Source organism: Aphelocoma coerulescens, chromosome 19 (assembly GCF_041296385.1).
Source record: "Aphelocoma coerulescens isolate FSJ_1873_10779 chromosome 19, UR_Acoe_1.0, whole genome shotgun sequence".
Classification (NCBI taxonomy): Eukaryota; Metazoa; Chordata; class Aves; order Passeriformes; family Corvidae; genus Aphelocoma; species Aphelocoma coerulescens.
In genome coordinates, this window is record NC_091032.1 from 10,749,028 (window position 1) to 10,764,825 (window position 15,798).

The 15,798-nt window shown below is 49.2% G+C and overlaps 1 protein-coding gene across 2 annotated transcripts in view; it reads right to left on the bottom strand.

Annotated features, from left to right (window-relative positions):
- Positions 1 to 2,185: 2,185 nt before the first annotated feature.
- The window catches only part of CLUH (clustered mitochondria homolog), a 34,956-nt gene continuing 21,343 nt past the window's right edge, over positions 2,186 to 15,798 (bottom strand). For both annotated transcript variants that reach the window (XM_069033677.1, XM_069033676.1), the window contains exons 12-26: positions 15,432 to 15,536; positions 14,548 to 14,648; positions 12,996 to 13,148; positions 12,319 to 12,381; positions 11,404 to 11,648; positions 10,534 to 10,618; positions 9,895 to 10,048; positions 9,446 to 9,585; positions 9,260 to 9,340; positions 8,539 to 8,664; positions 7,918 to 8,039; positions 6,579 to 6,672; positions 5,689 to 5,823; positions 4,631 to 4,704; positions 2,186 to 4,093 (exon numbers count right to left, since the gene is read on the bottom strand). In XM_069033677.1, the coding sequence (XP_068889778.1) occupies positions 3,925 to 4,093; positions 4,631 to 4,704; positions 5,689 to 5,823; positions 6,579 to 6,672; positions 7,918 to 8,039; positions 8,539 to 8,664; positions 9,260 to 9,340; positions 9,446 to 9,585; positions 9,895 to 10,048; positions 10,534 to 10,618; positions 11,404 to 11,648; positions 12,319 to 12,381; positions 12,996 to 13,148; positions 14,548 to 14,648; positions 15,432 to 15,536 (1,847 nt within the window). In that variant the 3' untranslated portion in view covers positions 2,186 to 3,924. The remainder of the gene's footprint in view (positions 4,094 to 4,630; positions 4,705 to 5,688; positions 5,824 to 6,578; positions 6,673 to 7,917; positions 8,040 to 8,538; positions 8,665 to 9,259; positions 9,341 to 9,445; positions 9,586 to 9,894; positions 10,049 to 10,533; positions 10,619 to 11,403; positions 11,649 to 12,318; positions 12,382 to 12,995; positions 13,149 to 14,547; positions 14,649 to 15,431; positions 15,537 to 15,798) is intronic.

Below are 15,798 nucleotides of genomic sequence, written 5' to 3' on the forward strand. Positions count from 1 at the left end.
GTGCCCGGGGCACTGAGGAAAGGAAAACAACCCCTGGTTGGTGGTGAGTGGGGACTGTGGGCATGTGGTCCCTGCCTCTCCTCTGCCTCTTCCTGTCCATGTGAACTGCCTGAGAAATCACTCTTAGACAGCTCATGACTCCCCTGAGAGCTGTTTAAAAGGAAAAATACTTTGTTTTTGTAGACAGTGGTGGCTTGGTAATCCTTTAATGATTTGAATATTGCAAATGCTGAGTTGAGTGAAGGAAAAGCACCCTTGGAGTGAGCTGTTGTGTCCAGCTGTATATAACGTCCGTGTATTAAATCAATACCGAGAGTCCTGTAGCAAGAGCACATGCATAGAGGGGTGGGATGGACAGGGGGGAGCGGGGGGGGTCGCGTTGGATTTGCAAGTCACAACTGGCATTAACTGGCCTTTTTATCTTTCCACTGTGTCATGTAAGTAGCTGCTTTCCTGTCCTGCCTGTCCCTCAGGCTTCCCCGAGTTCATTCTGAAGAGAAGTTAGCAAAATCCTCATGCTTTAGAGTCGATCCTGACATCGACGTGAAGGCAAATGTCAGATGTTTGAGCGCTGTTAGAGGTTGCAATTGGAGAGAACAGTTCCCAGGCTGTAGGAGTTAACTGAAGCTATTGACACAATTAAAGCAAAATTGGTAAAGGAATGTATATAATACTGCTCTGTGTTTTACAGTAAGATTTGTTGCTCTCAGACTGTGTAAAACAAAATTTATTCATGTTTTCTGCATATTAAAAAAATCTTATTGTACCAATTGGTAAACTATTAAATGCATATAAAACTAGATGTGGTTTTGTTTCCTTGGATGCAAGAATTAAAACTATTTTGAAAAAAGCTATTGGTGTTTCACCCTCAGATTTTGCTCCCACCTGCTTTGCCCTTGCTCTGATTTTAAGTTGTGCTCACCTGAGGCTGCAGGAAGTGGTTTTGAGGTGGTTCATGGCAGCTGGAGTAGTGAGAGATTTTGTTGGTTGATCCGGTGCAATGAGGTGGTGCAGGAAATGCTCTGGTGGGCTAAGCTGGGCTCACATGTGGGCAGGAGAGCCTTGTCCCTGTGCGTGGCACAGGCCTCCCCTGGTTGGGTTGGGTTTGGTTGGATTTTTCCCTTACCTTGACCGTCTCTTTACCGCAGCCCTGACAGGAGCTGCCTTTCACTGCTCCTCGCTCGGTGTTAAGAGCTGTTGAGGGTGGGGGTTGAGTGTGGCTGTGAGTAATTGCTCTTGGCTTTGAGGCAGCACAGGGGAAAGCCGAGGCACTGGGTGGTTCTGGCAACATCTGTTCTGGTATTAGGGTCTTGCATGCTTTGGTTTGACTTTCCCCTGTGATTTGGCCCTAATTGCCTTGAGTACTGTTTAGAGATGGGTCGGTGGCCAGAACTGGAATGGGCACATCTTCGTAATGGAAGAGCACTGATGTGCCCTTGAGCTTGATGTGGGGAGAGAATGAAGGGGCACTCCTGCCAGCTGAGGTCTGTGGAAGCAGCTGGTAGGGTGGTACTTGGCAGTGGGAACAGACCTGGGATGGACATTTGGAGGAGACCCACTTGCATTTGGGAAAAAACCTGAATCTGGGCTCTGCCAGGGCTATCCCAGCTGGGGTGATGGGGTGGCACAGAGGCAGTTTTTGGGGTGAGGGTTGAAAGGAAAGCCTCGTATGGCCACAAGCAGTGAGCTGCTCACGGGGAGCGCAAGGCAGGTTCAGGTGTGAGTTGCCAAGAACAGTATGGGCAGTTGAATTTAATTTCCCTGTTAGCTCAGTGAGTTGTTGCTCATGCAGTAAGTGCTGCTCTGACAGCAGCTCTTTCTCAGTCAACGGGTCGAGTATGAGGTGGCACATGCAGGGGTTTGGGTTGGCAGTGGGGGTCGCAGGCTCTTTCACCTGGGTACACCATCCCCAAAGCTGTGCCCCTGCTCCCACATCACCCCTGGGATGACAGGGCAAAGTGACTCCTCTCCCTGAGCACAAATGGATCCTGACAGCAGAGGATGTGAGTTCTGGCCCTTCTGGGCTGGGGTTGTGACTCTGGTACTGGTTTATAGGTTTTAAAGCGTCCAGGGCACCTGGTTCTGTTCTCTCCCCTTGTGTCTGCTCATAGGAACAGGAGTGGTGGTTCCAATGCTGCTACCAATACTTTGCACCAAACAGTAAAGAAACCAAAAAAGTACCTGCAAGAGTTTAAAAAGCTTTTAATGGACTGTAAGACACTAGTAAAAGAAAAATCTTGTAGGAAAGATGCACTGTAGTCATTTATTGATTGCTTTCCAGGAAATTCAGAATTTTTCAAATAGGAGCAAGTTCAGTCGCAGTGAAGACTCTGCTTTGTTGCCTCCAACACCTCAGAGGCTGCTCCCTCCTTCCCACCCTGCCCAGCCCCGAGTTACAAATACCTGTAAGGTCAGACAGGAAACCAAGGGTACAGAGCACAGGAACAGCACTTGGCTCCAAGGGTCAGTAAAAGAAGCAGCGCGGATTAGCACAGGGCACGATCCATGACAGACAACGCGAGGGAGGGAGAGGCTGGGTGCCGGCAGCACGGGGCTGCGGCCAGCCCACTGTTCTTCTACAGCTTGATCTGCTTGGAAAACAGGACATTCAACTCTGTCGGCATCCCAGGGCCTGCAGCAGCCACATCTCACCTGCTTGAGGACAGTGACAACCCTACGGGATGTGCATGGGAGGGGAGGGGACAGGAGGATTTCTTTAGTGGCACTTGCCCTTCAGTACCGTCCATTGCCAGCAATGGCAGCTCCCAGCACCAGTCCCAAAACCAGTGTGCAAAAACGCCAGAGAAGAAGGTATTTGCCAGAGGTTTCGGTGCTGAGGGAACTTCAGTTTTTATTTAAATCCCCTCCCCAGAACCTGGTACTTTCTGGTTGTGATTCCGTCAGGTTCAGGGCCCTCAGCTCTGTGTCACAGCTGCTGTTGCAAATGACATCAGGTCTCTTATTTCTGAATTTTCCTCCCCCCCCCCATCCCCCAAATAGGGCTGTGATTCCCTCCTCACTCCCCTTAGCTCAGCCCTCATTTGCTGCATTCCCACCTCTCTGAGGCACTGGGGTTTCCACTGCAATAGAAGTTTGTGCGCTTTTTTAAAGATCAAGCCTCACTCTTTGGATACAGTATCCCAAGTTACTCAGCTGCAAGCAGAGCAGAGGTGGAACAGTGAATATCATATATATATCTATATATATATCTCTATATATATCTATATATATATATATATATATCTATCTATATCTTTACCTTGAAAATTAGAATGTGAATGTTACAAAACCCCACTGAATTGCCAAACTGCCAACCAAACATAGAAAAAAATGGTTAAAGGAATCCCATGGCTATATCCTGATGTAGAAAATGCTGTACATCCCCCACTTCCACACGTCACAGGCTTCAGTCATCTGAGCGACACAAATATGGCTGTTCTTAGCACAGTCTTGAATAGCGACTAGGGGGAAATCAATCTTTTGGCTTGGAATCCACGTTTTACAAGAACGCGGAGCAGTGATGGGGCTGGTTCTGTACTGGTTTAGCAAAGCAGTGTCCTTAGTCAACATAAAAATGACCTGAGAAATGTTACATTCCTCCAGACAGTTCATTTGGAATTCATATGTACAAAGTAGAAATAACTGTTGCGCACACACACGACACGGACACACACACGGCAGGAGGGCCCCGCGCGCCAGGACGGGTCTGTGCTGCCTCCGGCCACTTCCCCTCGCACGGCAGACACAAGCTCGGGCAGACAGATTACATTGCTCAGATTAGTTCTTTGCATTGTGTATTAATTGTACCAGTGCAATAACATTGTCAAAAAGGAGGAGCTGCTCCAAGGGCGGCCAAGGCCCTGGGCCAGATTCAGAAAAGGGTGGTTTAAACTTTTTTTTTTTTTTTTTAAAGCGAGGTACACGTTAAGCAGAGCTCTGTGTTAAGGGGATGGCAGCAGAAGGCATGCTCGGCTCAGCCTCTTTCTCCTCCACAGCTTTGTCCTCTGCTTCCACCTGTTCCCCACTTTTCATGCTTTCCTGGAGCTGCTGGCGTCGCTGCACCTCGGCTTTAAGGTTCTCCAAGTCTTTTTGGCTGAAGGGGAAAGCAGGGAGGGGAGCAGACATTAGACTGGCTGTGGGATTGGTGAAGCACCAGGACAAGGTTGTGTTCAACAGAGAGAACACTCCTTGCACCTCCCTCTGCCACAGCTCAGCCACACCCAGTTTGCTGGTTCGGTTTGAAAAAAGAGGCACCAGGATCTGCTCCCTCAGTGGGGCTGGGGCAGAGCAGGGGGTTCATCTCGATGATGTCCAGGCAGCCTCCAGCTGCTGCTGCATTTTACCACCAGTGATTATTTACAGCCTTAGAACAACACAGTCTTGGCTCAGGTCATCTATTTCCACCATTATCCCAATCAAATTTTCAACTAGAAGTTTAAAAGACAATTCACAATAATTAAAAAAGAATCTAAGAGTCCTGCTGTTTATAGTGGCTTGATGATGCTAACCAGGGCCTGAATTGGGATCTTGGCTAAAACAAACAAATACTGGGGAGCTGGCTTCTGCTCTCTTGCAAACTAAGACAATACAGACTTGATTTCTAAAGGCATAACCAGAAGAATCACTGTACCTTAGTGGAATGAAGAGAATTCCATTGATAATGTTCAGCTGTTCCAGGACACTGGCCATACTGGGAGCTGTGAACTACATTGCAAGGGAAAAAAAAGTTTTAGGAGTCAGAACCTAGAGAGGACTCAAGTGCTAAGCACATCCATTTACCAACAGTTGAGAAAATGGAATCATTTACATTATCTACCTCTGTATATCCATAAGCTGGAAAGCATCATCTAGAGCTCCCCACCAGTCCCTAAGGGAGCCTCCTGCTGAATCCTGCAGGACTTCAGTTAAATCACAGTGCCAGTTCCAAAATGTGTTTTCTACCCTCCTTCAAGTATTGTAACAAGAGTAAATCCTTTAGGGCTGTTTTTATGGGTTTACTAGATTCAAGGTCCTTGTGCTCCCTTCATTGCCATGAACCCCTCAGGTCTGTTGCCAGTTCTCCACAGGGAGAAGGACACCCATGCACAGAGCACTGTCCCACTCTGTCCTCCCTGCAGCTGGAACCCTCTTTCCCAGTCTGCTGGGGGACAGCCTGGCAGGGAGAGCACCCATCGCTCAGGCCGGGTGTTCTGCCAGGTGTGGAGGCAGGCAGGAGCAGCTGGGTTTGGCCCAGGAGGGCCAGTCATTCCTGCTCCATGTAAGGTATGACAGCCCCTCTGCGCTCCCCACCCAGCCTCCCCAACTACAACATCCCTGGAAGGAGAACAAAGCACCTGGTAAAAGATGACAGCATTTCTGAGGATGAGGAAACTAAAGTTCTTCGGGGTTGAGCAACCTGCCCCCTGGCAGTGAGTCAGCAGCAGGGCAGGGTTGTGTGGAGGTGTGCCAGGCTCTCACCCCAGGAGCTGTCCCTGCACCCCGCTGCTTCCCCAGACACCCTGCAACGCTGTGCTCCATCCACACCAATGACACCACACTGTGTCTGAGCCACTGCCCTGGCAGGGGCTTCTGCCCAGGAAGGGTCTGACCTGGCATAACCGCTACCCCCTCCTGACAGTCCGTGTCCCTCAGGAACAGCTGGACACAACCTGCTGCTGGCACAGCACGCTCCCCGGTGCTCCGGGTTACCTTCAGCGGCATGATGTTGGCATTGGAGCCATTCTTGTAGATCTCGTTCATTGTGCGCTGCAGAGCGACTGCTTGCTGCGTCAGGTATTTCAAGTACTCAGAGCTCTCTTTGGTCTTTTCGTGGTGCTCACCGAGCTGATAGGAAATGGGAAAGAAAAAGGTTCACCACCACAAGTGAGAACAGGACCCAACCCAGGGCACACACCTGGGTGCTGCCAGCTCAGCATCTCCAGAGGAACTCAGTAAAATGGATTTTACCTGCCTTGGCATTCAAAAACCAATAAAACAGCTCCTCTGGGAGCTTTATTATCAACATTTCACATTTTCATCAAGTGGGAGTGCATTTGCTGGGTGAGCAGCATTCCCTGCACTGGGCTCTTCCTCCAGGAGCAGCATTCCAGCATTCCCTGCACTGGGCCATGCCTTCAGCCAGCTCAGCGGCACTGAGTCACCGCGTGCAGCCGCAGACATGCTCAGACAGCCCCGGGCTGGGGCAGGAGTTTCGCTGAGCAACAGCTGGGCTGCGAGCTCACTACCAAACCAGTTTGGAGCTGATATTTAAAGACTAGTGGTACAAAACATGGGGAGACCAGTTTTTTCCAAGCCCCACTAGAACACAGGGCCATGCCACGGCAGAAGTGCTTGTCCAGCCATGGGTAGAGTACAGACACATTTGCAGGAAGCTGAACAAAGATTCCTGGCATAGTGGGCAGTTACTGCACAGAGCAGCAATTTTGCCCTGGCCCTGCAAGGACTCCCTGGCATCCCCTCAGAACTGTTTGTAGGAAAGGCCTCCCCAAGGCCCAGGCTGGGCACTGGGTTGCAGAGGAACTGCTCAGTTCTGGCCCCGCAGTGACAGCACACAAGTGCACAGCGTGGCCACTCATCACCTGGTTCTTGTAGATGGTGTAGCCTTCCTTCTCATGCTGCAGAGCCGACCGGAATTCTGCTTTGCTCTCGTACACTCGGGCAACCAAGTGGTGGCTGAGGGAAGGAAAAGGGCTGAGTCACTTCTCTGAAGAAGAAACATTTCTGTGCTGCAGCGAGTGTGACTGTGGCATCAGTGTTTGGGCTGAAAGTCTTAACACGACTGTGAAAGGAGACTGAATACAGCACTCTGGGAGTTACTTCTTCCCAGCCCAGCTGAGGATTCAAATACTACACTTATTTGGGTTGGATTTTTGTTGGAATGCTGAGAAGTGACCAACAGAGGTAAAGACTGAACTGGGCATCTTTCCTCCTTCATCCAGGAAAGCTGAAGGCTACAGCAGGGAGAGGCATATCCATGGGAATACCTCGGGGCTGGATTTATTAACTGGAAAGCTGCAGCCCTAAGCCCTCCGGCAGAGCCAGGTGTGTGTCCCCTGGGCTCTCGCCAGCTGGGAGAGCTGACTTGGCTTGGACTGTTGGTCTTGGTGCTTCTGGAATGAAAAAGAAATCGCTGGGTTTGGCAGGCTTTCTCTGTGGGAGGGGCTGGGTCTCTCCAAGCATCGCAGTGCATTGGGGTGCTACTGAGGAACAGCAGAAGATTCTCTGCAGCCTGCACATTCATCAGCCACTGGAAAACAAGGCAGGCTCTTGCAGGTGTTTAATCAGGTTATTTGCACCCCGATGGAGAACAGATGGCTGTGATGTGGCAGCAAGAACTGGGAGTGGGCCATGCCTGGCTGACAGAGCCAGTTCTGCACTGAAGGACAGAGGGCTTCCAGCACTGCAGCAGTGGGCACTGGGAGCAGATCCTACTACAGGTGTCGCCAGTCCCAGCTCGCTTGGGAACACGCAGAAGCTGCTTAGGGTTTTTATTCAAATACAGGACTTTACGGCAAAGGACAAAAGCACATTAAATGATTCTCAAAGATCCCTCCCCGAGGGCTGGAACCATTAAACATGAATATTTAACATACTGTCCCTGGCTCCCAGTGTAATTCCCTTACAGGCTCTATCTAACCTCTACTCCCCACATACATTTTTCTATTGAGAGTCCACAGGGACCAGGGTCATCTTGACAGACTTTCTGAACAAGCAGCATCACAGTAGATCCCACAATTAACCTTAAGAACAAGGGATTGCCATCTTTTGAAATAACAAACTTGGATACTGCACCATGACCTTGGCTCAGGGACAAGATGAAATCTCCAGTTCACAAGACCAGAGCCTCCCATGTGAGCGCTCGGTGACTGTGCTCGCTCTGACAGCAGTGACCCAGCCCAGCACCCCACCCTGCCTCACCTCAGTGCAACCTTCAAAGACTTGGAGCCATGGTACTTGGAACTGATGGCCAGAGCGTTCTCCAGGAACCGGAGGGACAGGTCATACTCCATGACCCCGTGGAGCACCAGGCCAATGTTGTTCTGTACGGAGAAGCCAAGCAGGCGTTGAGAAAGGCACACTGACACTACAGTTCCTGCTCTGTGGACAGCGGGACCCCACAGGTGTGACACTGCCGGGAGCGCTGCAGCCCTGGTGATGTCCCTGCAGCAGTGACACATCACAGGGACCATCCCCCCGTGGGGGCTCGGCCCAAACACACCAGGCACAAGGGAGGTAACGAACTCTCCAGTTCATGCAGTGCAGCAAGAACATAACAAACAAAGGAGTTTTCCTAAGGATTACGGGTGCTCAAACCCCACCTGCAGTACTCTAGCGCAGAGCTCAGCACAGAGGCTGACCCTCCCAGCTAAAAGGGTCAAACTCCTTTTTTCCTTCATCTGATGGCACCAACCAGTAACAACCCAGGGAGGAAAAGCACTTCCTGAGTGTTTGTTTTCAACAGCCATCATGTGGGCATCTTAAAGGCCAAGAGGTTTCTTAGAGATTAGGAATTTGAAGACTCTTGAACAGGTTACTTACATCTAAGAGTGCCATTTCTGGGTGATCCTCCCCAAATACCAACAGCATGAGGTAGCGTGCACGGTACAGCAGGTTCAGTGCTGTCGAGAGTTGGCTGTTTGCAAAGCAGTACAGAGCCAGGTGCATCTAGGACAAGAGAAAGGACTCAGCATTAATGTAAAGAAAACTAATCTCTCCTTTCCTCAGCTGCACATGAATAAAGTCTTCCTTAATGGTTAAAGAAGGACTTCAGCCACCTTGAAAAGCCCAAGTCTGCTAGCTAATGAACAGCCCCACTGAGGTGTCCCAGAGGACACAGCACTGAAGAAGCTGAGTGTTTTATTTCAGTTTCTCTTAACACCCCTCGCGGAATATTTCTAACCTGACTTGCATGTATATGTCATGCTCTGGCTGTGTTTTGGGGGGGATTCTTTCCTCTTTTTGTTTTTGACATAAGCCCAGGTCCAAAGCCAAGAGAATTAATATATCTAAATAAAGATGTAGCTGACAAACACTAGAAACCTAGGCTAAGCAGGACAAATAGAGAGCATGCAGGACCATTTACAGTGCACACACTCAGCTTTTCACTTTGCAGGATCATAAGAGATGATGGAGGATTCTGGAAAGAAAGCTGCAGAAGAGAGGAAAATACAGCTTTTTCCAGCTGCAGGCAGGAACTAAGGCTCACAGACTGCAGCCAGACCCCTGAGGTGCTGCTGCTCCCCCAGCTCCCCATACTCACATATTCTTGGATGGTGTTGGGGTGTTCGATGCCCAGGACCCTCTCGCTCATTAGCACCGCTTTCTGCTGATTGCTTAAGGCCTGGAGAGAACAGAACCCAGAGCAAGTCACATCATGCTGTGAGCTTCAGCAAGCATGGAGAAGGAATCAGAGCACTGAGGAGACCCCCTCGGAGCCCCTGCTTACCTCTGAGTAATCTCCCATGATATAGTTGAGCCGAGCTAGCAGCCTCAGGCAGGCACAGATTTCTACATGCATAGCACCATACACATTGTTGAACAGGTTTAAGGCTTCATTGATGAGCTCGCAGCCCTCCTTCAAGAAACCTGAAAAGACGGTATAACCATATATATGTATAAAATAACCCCTAACACTGTTGGAGACAGGAAGTGAGACCAGCAGTGGGATGCACAGACACAGGTCACTGCCCTGGAGGAAGGACATGACTGCCCTGACCCATCCTTGCTCACTGCTGGTGGCTTTATGGCAGGAGTGTTCCAGATGGTCTTGGAGACCAGGATTCTCTACCAAACTGTGGGGGGCAGAAGGGGTGTCCCAGTAGCCATGCCCCACACACCCTGCTCTTCCCATTATCAGTGATCAGCCTGAGAGGCAGAGGCACGTGGGGTCTGTACCTTGCTGAACTTTTGCTTGCCCACTCTGGAAGAAGTGGAAAGCATCGGAGGCTTTGGGGTTTACATGCTTCACTACAGGAAAGATGTTAAGAATATCCTCTTCTGTGAAAGTGGGCTTGTGCCTGTTGTCAAAGTTGTACTCCTTCAGCAGGATCTGGAGGGACCAAAAAGAGTGGAGGGCAGTTACCACTTCCATAGGCACTTGGCAAGAAAAGGGGCAAAATTCTAAACATGGATTCACAGTCAAAACATCTTCTGTACCATGACCTGGGGCAGAACTCTGCAAGGTGGTCAGATGTAGGTGTGCACCACCACATGTACATGGCAAAATGGCACTGCAGTGCCAACACCGAACCCTTGACAGGAGAGCTCATCCTGTTGTCCCACAGCCCACAGAGGAGCAAGAAGGCAGTGCAATTGTACTGAGGCTAGCTGCTCTTCCAAGGGACATGCCAGAAACTTTACCCTAAGAGGAAGCTGGATTAGAAATCCCTTTCTCAGAGCTGGGACCTGTATTCCAACATGAACACCACAAAGACCTTTTGGGGCTCACGTTGTGCCTGCAAAACACATTGCACTTACTCTTCATGTTCCTCAGCACAGAACATGATGGCAAGGGGAGGAGGATGTGGATCTTACCTGGACTCCAGTTTTGAGGGAGATTTCACGGAGCAGGGTGATTTTCTGTAGATTATACACTTCAGCTGCTTGGTCAGCATTCTCACTGCAGAAAGCACACAGAAGCTTCAGCTCTCAGGGGAGTTTCTGCTCAAGGACATCGCTCCATTGTGGGTACCTGAGGCACAGGTCCCTGTACAGCCAGGTGCTAACTCAAACCAAAGACTAACACTGCAGAGTTTGCCCATGGTCTGTGAAAGCCTACAGAGCACAGCAGTGCTTTTACAGAAATCCTACATGTGTTCTCAAAGCCCACTGCAGCATTTGGGCTGAACACCTTCAGCTCTTGGTCAGGAGCGAGCAGTTCCTGACATGAAGGGGTGATCACTCTCCAGCTACCAAAAGTTGGTTTATCCAACTAGCCATGGCTTTTCTCTTGGGCCACTTCATTGGTGCTTCCAGTTTAGCACTCACAATGTGCCCCTTCCTTATTCCCCATCTCTGCTCGTGTGCAGGAGCAGCTGTCCTTTTTTTTGGAACAGAAGCTCCCTTCAGCCTAAATCATTGTTGATATAGACTATACTACTTTTGACTACACTACTTCTGCTTCTCACCTTCTGGTCCCCTCTGTACCCCTTAGGAAAGGTTTCCCTTCCTCCTCTGCTTCTCCTGGCTGCCTTTGCATCATAGGTTTCTCCTGATTCAGAATTTCACTTCCCCCTTCCTACTCTTTGCCCAATTTCTTTCCATTAAAAATCTGTGTAAGTCCCTCAAGGGTACAAATTTTTTTTCAAACAGGAAACAAATCAAAAAGGGAGGTCCTGTTAAAGAACAAGAGCTACAGAAGGTTGGTGAGTCCAGGCAGAAGCTGGGGTCACCTGCTCCACTTACCATTCAAGACTGAAATCAAAATAGTTCTTTGCTTCTGAACAAATATTCTTCCATAGCTCCTGAGGGGTCATGCTGGCCCATGCAGTGTTATCAGCATTTCCAAGGTTCCTGTTTTTCCTTTTCTTATTCTTCTTCTTGGAGACCAGCTCATCAGCTGGAAGATGGGCAATGGGATTTGGGAAGGAGCTCAGGAAACAATTGAGGAAGTGGCTGATGGCAGCGGATAAACCTGACAGCTCCACACCCTACAGAGAGACAGCAGAGTGAGTCGGGAGAGACACCCACATCACACAGCACTGCTCCGACCCCGAGCCTCACACACATCCAGTCCTGCAGAAACAGGGAGATCTTCCACGAGGGGGACAGGAAGGCAGTGTTTCCAAATGGCACTAGCACAGATGGAGTTATGTCGATGTAGGATTAGGTGTATGCCTACACACAGAAATGTGGAGCTACATTTCGGGACAGAGAAAGCAGAGAGTGCAAAGATTATTTTGGCACTGGAACCAAGCCAGGTGTATTGCTGTGCTGTGTGTGAACAGGTACAAGGATATGTAGTGTTGAGCCAATTAAAAAGGCTTCTTAGAAGGGCAAAAGCAACACTGTTTAAGAGGAAAAGGTATTACACGGAAAACAAGCTGGGATTTCACTTTTAAAAGCCTCCAACATAATGAGTGAGGATCTGGGGAGGAAAAGCATGAATGATTGCTCTCCGGGAAAGCTTTCTTCAAGTGGGAACTTGTTTTCCCTTACATACAGGCCTGTACCTATTTCAGTGCTAATGAGCTTGTACTTCTTGTTGCCATGCAACCCCCAGGAACTGCCTAATGGGAGGAGAACCCCAAACAGCTCTGTTTGTGGAAAAAAGTCATTAGAGAGGACACATGAGGCAAGAGGTCAGAGTGCAGGTCATACCTGGAGGTACGTCTTGAAGATGTGTTTGGCTGATCGAGTGATCAATTCGCTGATTCCAATTTTCTACCCAAAGGAATAAAGAACAGACTGAGTCCATTGGCAAGAAAATGGAAAAATACACTGGGCTTTTGAAATGGTCTTTTATCAAGATCTGCAGGAGACACACTATTCTCCCTGCAGCACAGAACTGCAAAAGCATTTGACAGCTCTCCGGGAGCCAGTGAGGAGCCCCTGGCACCTCTGTGCCTGGTGACCACAAGCCACCGGTGCGGCTCAGCGCAGCTCCAACAGTGCTCCAGGGGCTGCTGCAGCTCAAGCCCTTGCCTGCTCCTGGGCAGCCACACTCACACCACCTCAGAGTTTGATCCAAAGCCCAGCTGCATCTTAGAGACTTAAAAAATGCATGGCTGAAAATCCAACTGTGTTACTCACTGCTGCATTTGGAAATCCCTGAAGCAGTTCTCTACCTCAAAAGATACTCACAGTCCCTAACATTATGAAAGCCATTATGGATTTGAAAAAAAAACTCCCCAGCCACCACTTACAGGCCCTTCTCCCTCCTCCCCTATTTTTGAAGTTATTTTCACACAGAGAGAACAACTGGCCAAGCGGGAATCTCCTCGGGACAAATGATGCCAGGGTGGTTTGAACTGTCTGATGTTAAGCCTGATGCTTACAAAGATGTGATCCAGCTGTGCACGGCCAGGGGTCTTGGTGATGAAGTTGATCACTTTGCCCAGGTAACGCATGTTGATGCCCCTCTGGTGCATGGCCTCAGCCAAGGTCGCCCCATCCATCGGGAGCACCGTGTGATCCAGGCAGTCCTTGACCTGCAGGGTATGTACAGACTTTGCTTACTGAGGACAAACATGAAGGAAAGAACTTCCATTTAAAAACAAAATTTAAAAAACCACACCAGGAGGCAGCACAGGGGTTCCCTGATGCCACTACAGACACCTCGTTACAGGGGGCTGAGGGTCGCCCTGAAGGCAAGCACTGACCCCAAACAAGACTCTTCTGGTGGGCAACACCTGCTGTACCACCAGGGACCATCATGGTACACAGGCAGGAGGACACCTGCAGTAGCCAGCCCAGTCTGGGCCAGGTCCTTGCCACTGGGGACAGTTTCGCTCTGTCTCAGCAGGGAAGGAGCAGCACTATATTCTCTTGAGGCAGAGGCAAAACAACTCCTACTTGTGCAAGTAGCAGGCTGACCCTTCTTTAAAGGCCTCGCAGTCACTAACTAAACACATTTCCAATTAAAAGAGTACATGGTACTGTGCACACATAGCTGATAAGGAGAAATGGCACATGCACTTTAAGTTGTGTTGCAGTGCTGATAAACAGTTTAATTCACGTCATGGAGTAACACCAGCTCCTCTCTGATATGCACAGGACTACCTCCTACAGCAGCTGCTCTTCAGCCTGCTCTCACACAGGCCTGTGCAGTGTTTTGGGTTTATATACTGCAGTATCAACTATGTAATCAACAATCACCAAGCCCTTTTCTGACTCACTCCCCTCCTTTTTTTATTTAAAGACTGAATAGCTAGTTCTGAAGGTTGTGCTGACTACAGGACTAGTGGATTTAGAGTGCAGAAGAAACTTTCCAACAAGGAAAACCCTTTCCTACACAAGACCAACAACTCCTGGACCTCTTGGAGTAGAGCTCATGCGTTCTCCCCTGCCAGTTCCAGTGCCTGGTCTGACAGCTGCATTAGCCATGAATTCAGCAAGTGTCCCAGGAAGGGACTGGGATTTCTGATCTGGCCAGGTGCATGGGTAACATCCAAAATGCTTAAGACTTACAGAGGGAGTTTCTAATGACTGCTATTAGTAAAAACAATTTCCCAGTTCACTTCAAATTATTAGTCACCGATTGAGTCATAGCCAGGGTCAGCTAAAACAATAAGCTGTGAAGGATGCCCAGGGCTAGGGAGGATGGCTTGTGTGGTCTCTATTGTCCCAAACTCTTAGCAATAGCTTTAATTACCAGTGCCAAAATTTTTTTGTTGGATTTAGGTGAGAAAATTGTGCCCTGATGTAAGATGGGAAATGGAAAACCCCTCATGCCCTTGCACACGATGCTCGTGCTGTTCCCTGTGCTCCCCCACCAGTGCCAGAGCCTGCAGCTGCTCAGGCCAAGCTGGTGTCCCAGAGGTCACCAGTGCCACTGTTTGCACCACCAAGCTCTGAGGGCAACACCACTGCTGGCCCTTGGTTCCTCACCAAGCCTGGGATCTGGCACGACAGCAGGAATGCAGCAGCATCCTTCAGCAGCTGCTTCTGATCCTGCACCTCCTCTTTGCTCGACTCAGGGAAGCGAACTCCTGGGAGAGAAAAAGAAAAAACATCAACCGCAGCAACTCACAGAAACAAGTCCTCTACACAAAGTACATAGTAAGAGCAGGTAAGAAGTTAATAGTAATTGTCTCCCTGGAATTAAAGATGTTTCAAAAACTTACCTCAAACTATACATGTTTTGATGGGAAGAGCATTGGCTGCTGTGTTCAGGCAGTGGCTGGGCTGTTCAAACTCAATGGTTTGGCCATTCCCCTGCAACATGCCTGCACACTGCCCCAGTATTCACCCCCAGAAACACTTTGGGAGCTTCTTCTCAATTTCCCAATAAAAAATACTGCTCCAAGCCATGGAAACTCACGTGTGATGCCTGTGTCTGATGTGTGCATGTGAAAGGGCACCGTGACTGCTCACTGAAATGTTACTAAAACAAACCCAGCCCTTCACTGAGGGCCCAACATCAGTCATTCAACTACAGCTGTTATTTTTTGTGTAAACTACTACATGAGGATCAAATTTGATTTTTTTCCTCCCTCTGCTTCTTTTCATGTGGTCTCGCAGCTGGGATGCCGGAGAATCACAGGAAGATTCTTGGCAGCAACCTGCAGCCCTCCCTCGAGCGCGGTGGGAGACACTCCCCGCCCACTCTTGGCAGCCCCAGCACTAAAATCCATTACTGCTTCCCTCTTCTGTATCTCTGTGCTTCACAGAGCCTTGCACCATGCCCAGCAAAAGAAAACCCAGCAACAGTCTTGGCTACAGAACACAGTTTTTGTCTGCAGCTGGCTGGACACAGCTCTGGGTACACGTACCTGGTGAGAAAATATCTGGGTTAAACCGAATATCAAATGATGTGTCACTAATGGAGCCTACAGCCTTGCAAGCATTTCGAATCACTTCTCTGCTTTTGGGATCCACTGGAGCAGGAAGAAAAACAGAATACAAACGAATGTGGAGTTCAGGAAATGACAGATCTAGCTATTAAATTAAGATAAAGTTTTGTTACTAAAAAGAGCAATGATAGCACATTCTGAAGAAATTACATTATAAAAACAATCAACTGTAAAGGAGAATGGCTGCAAAGTCTGAATAAGAGCATGCAAGATGACCCAAAAAGCCCCATGGACGTCCCCAACTCCAGGCACTCAGAAATCCAAGCCTGGGGTTCCCAAAGGTGCC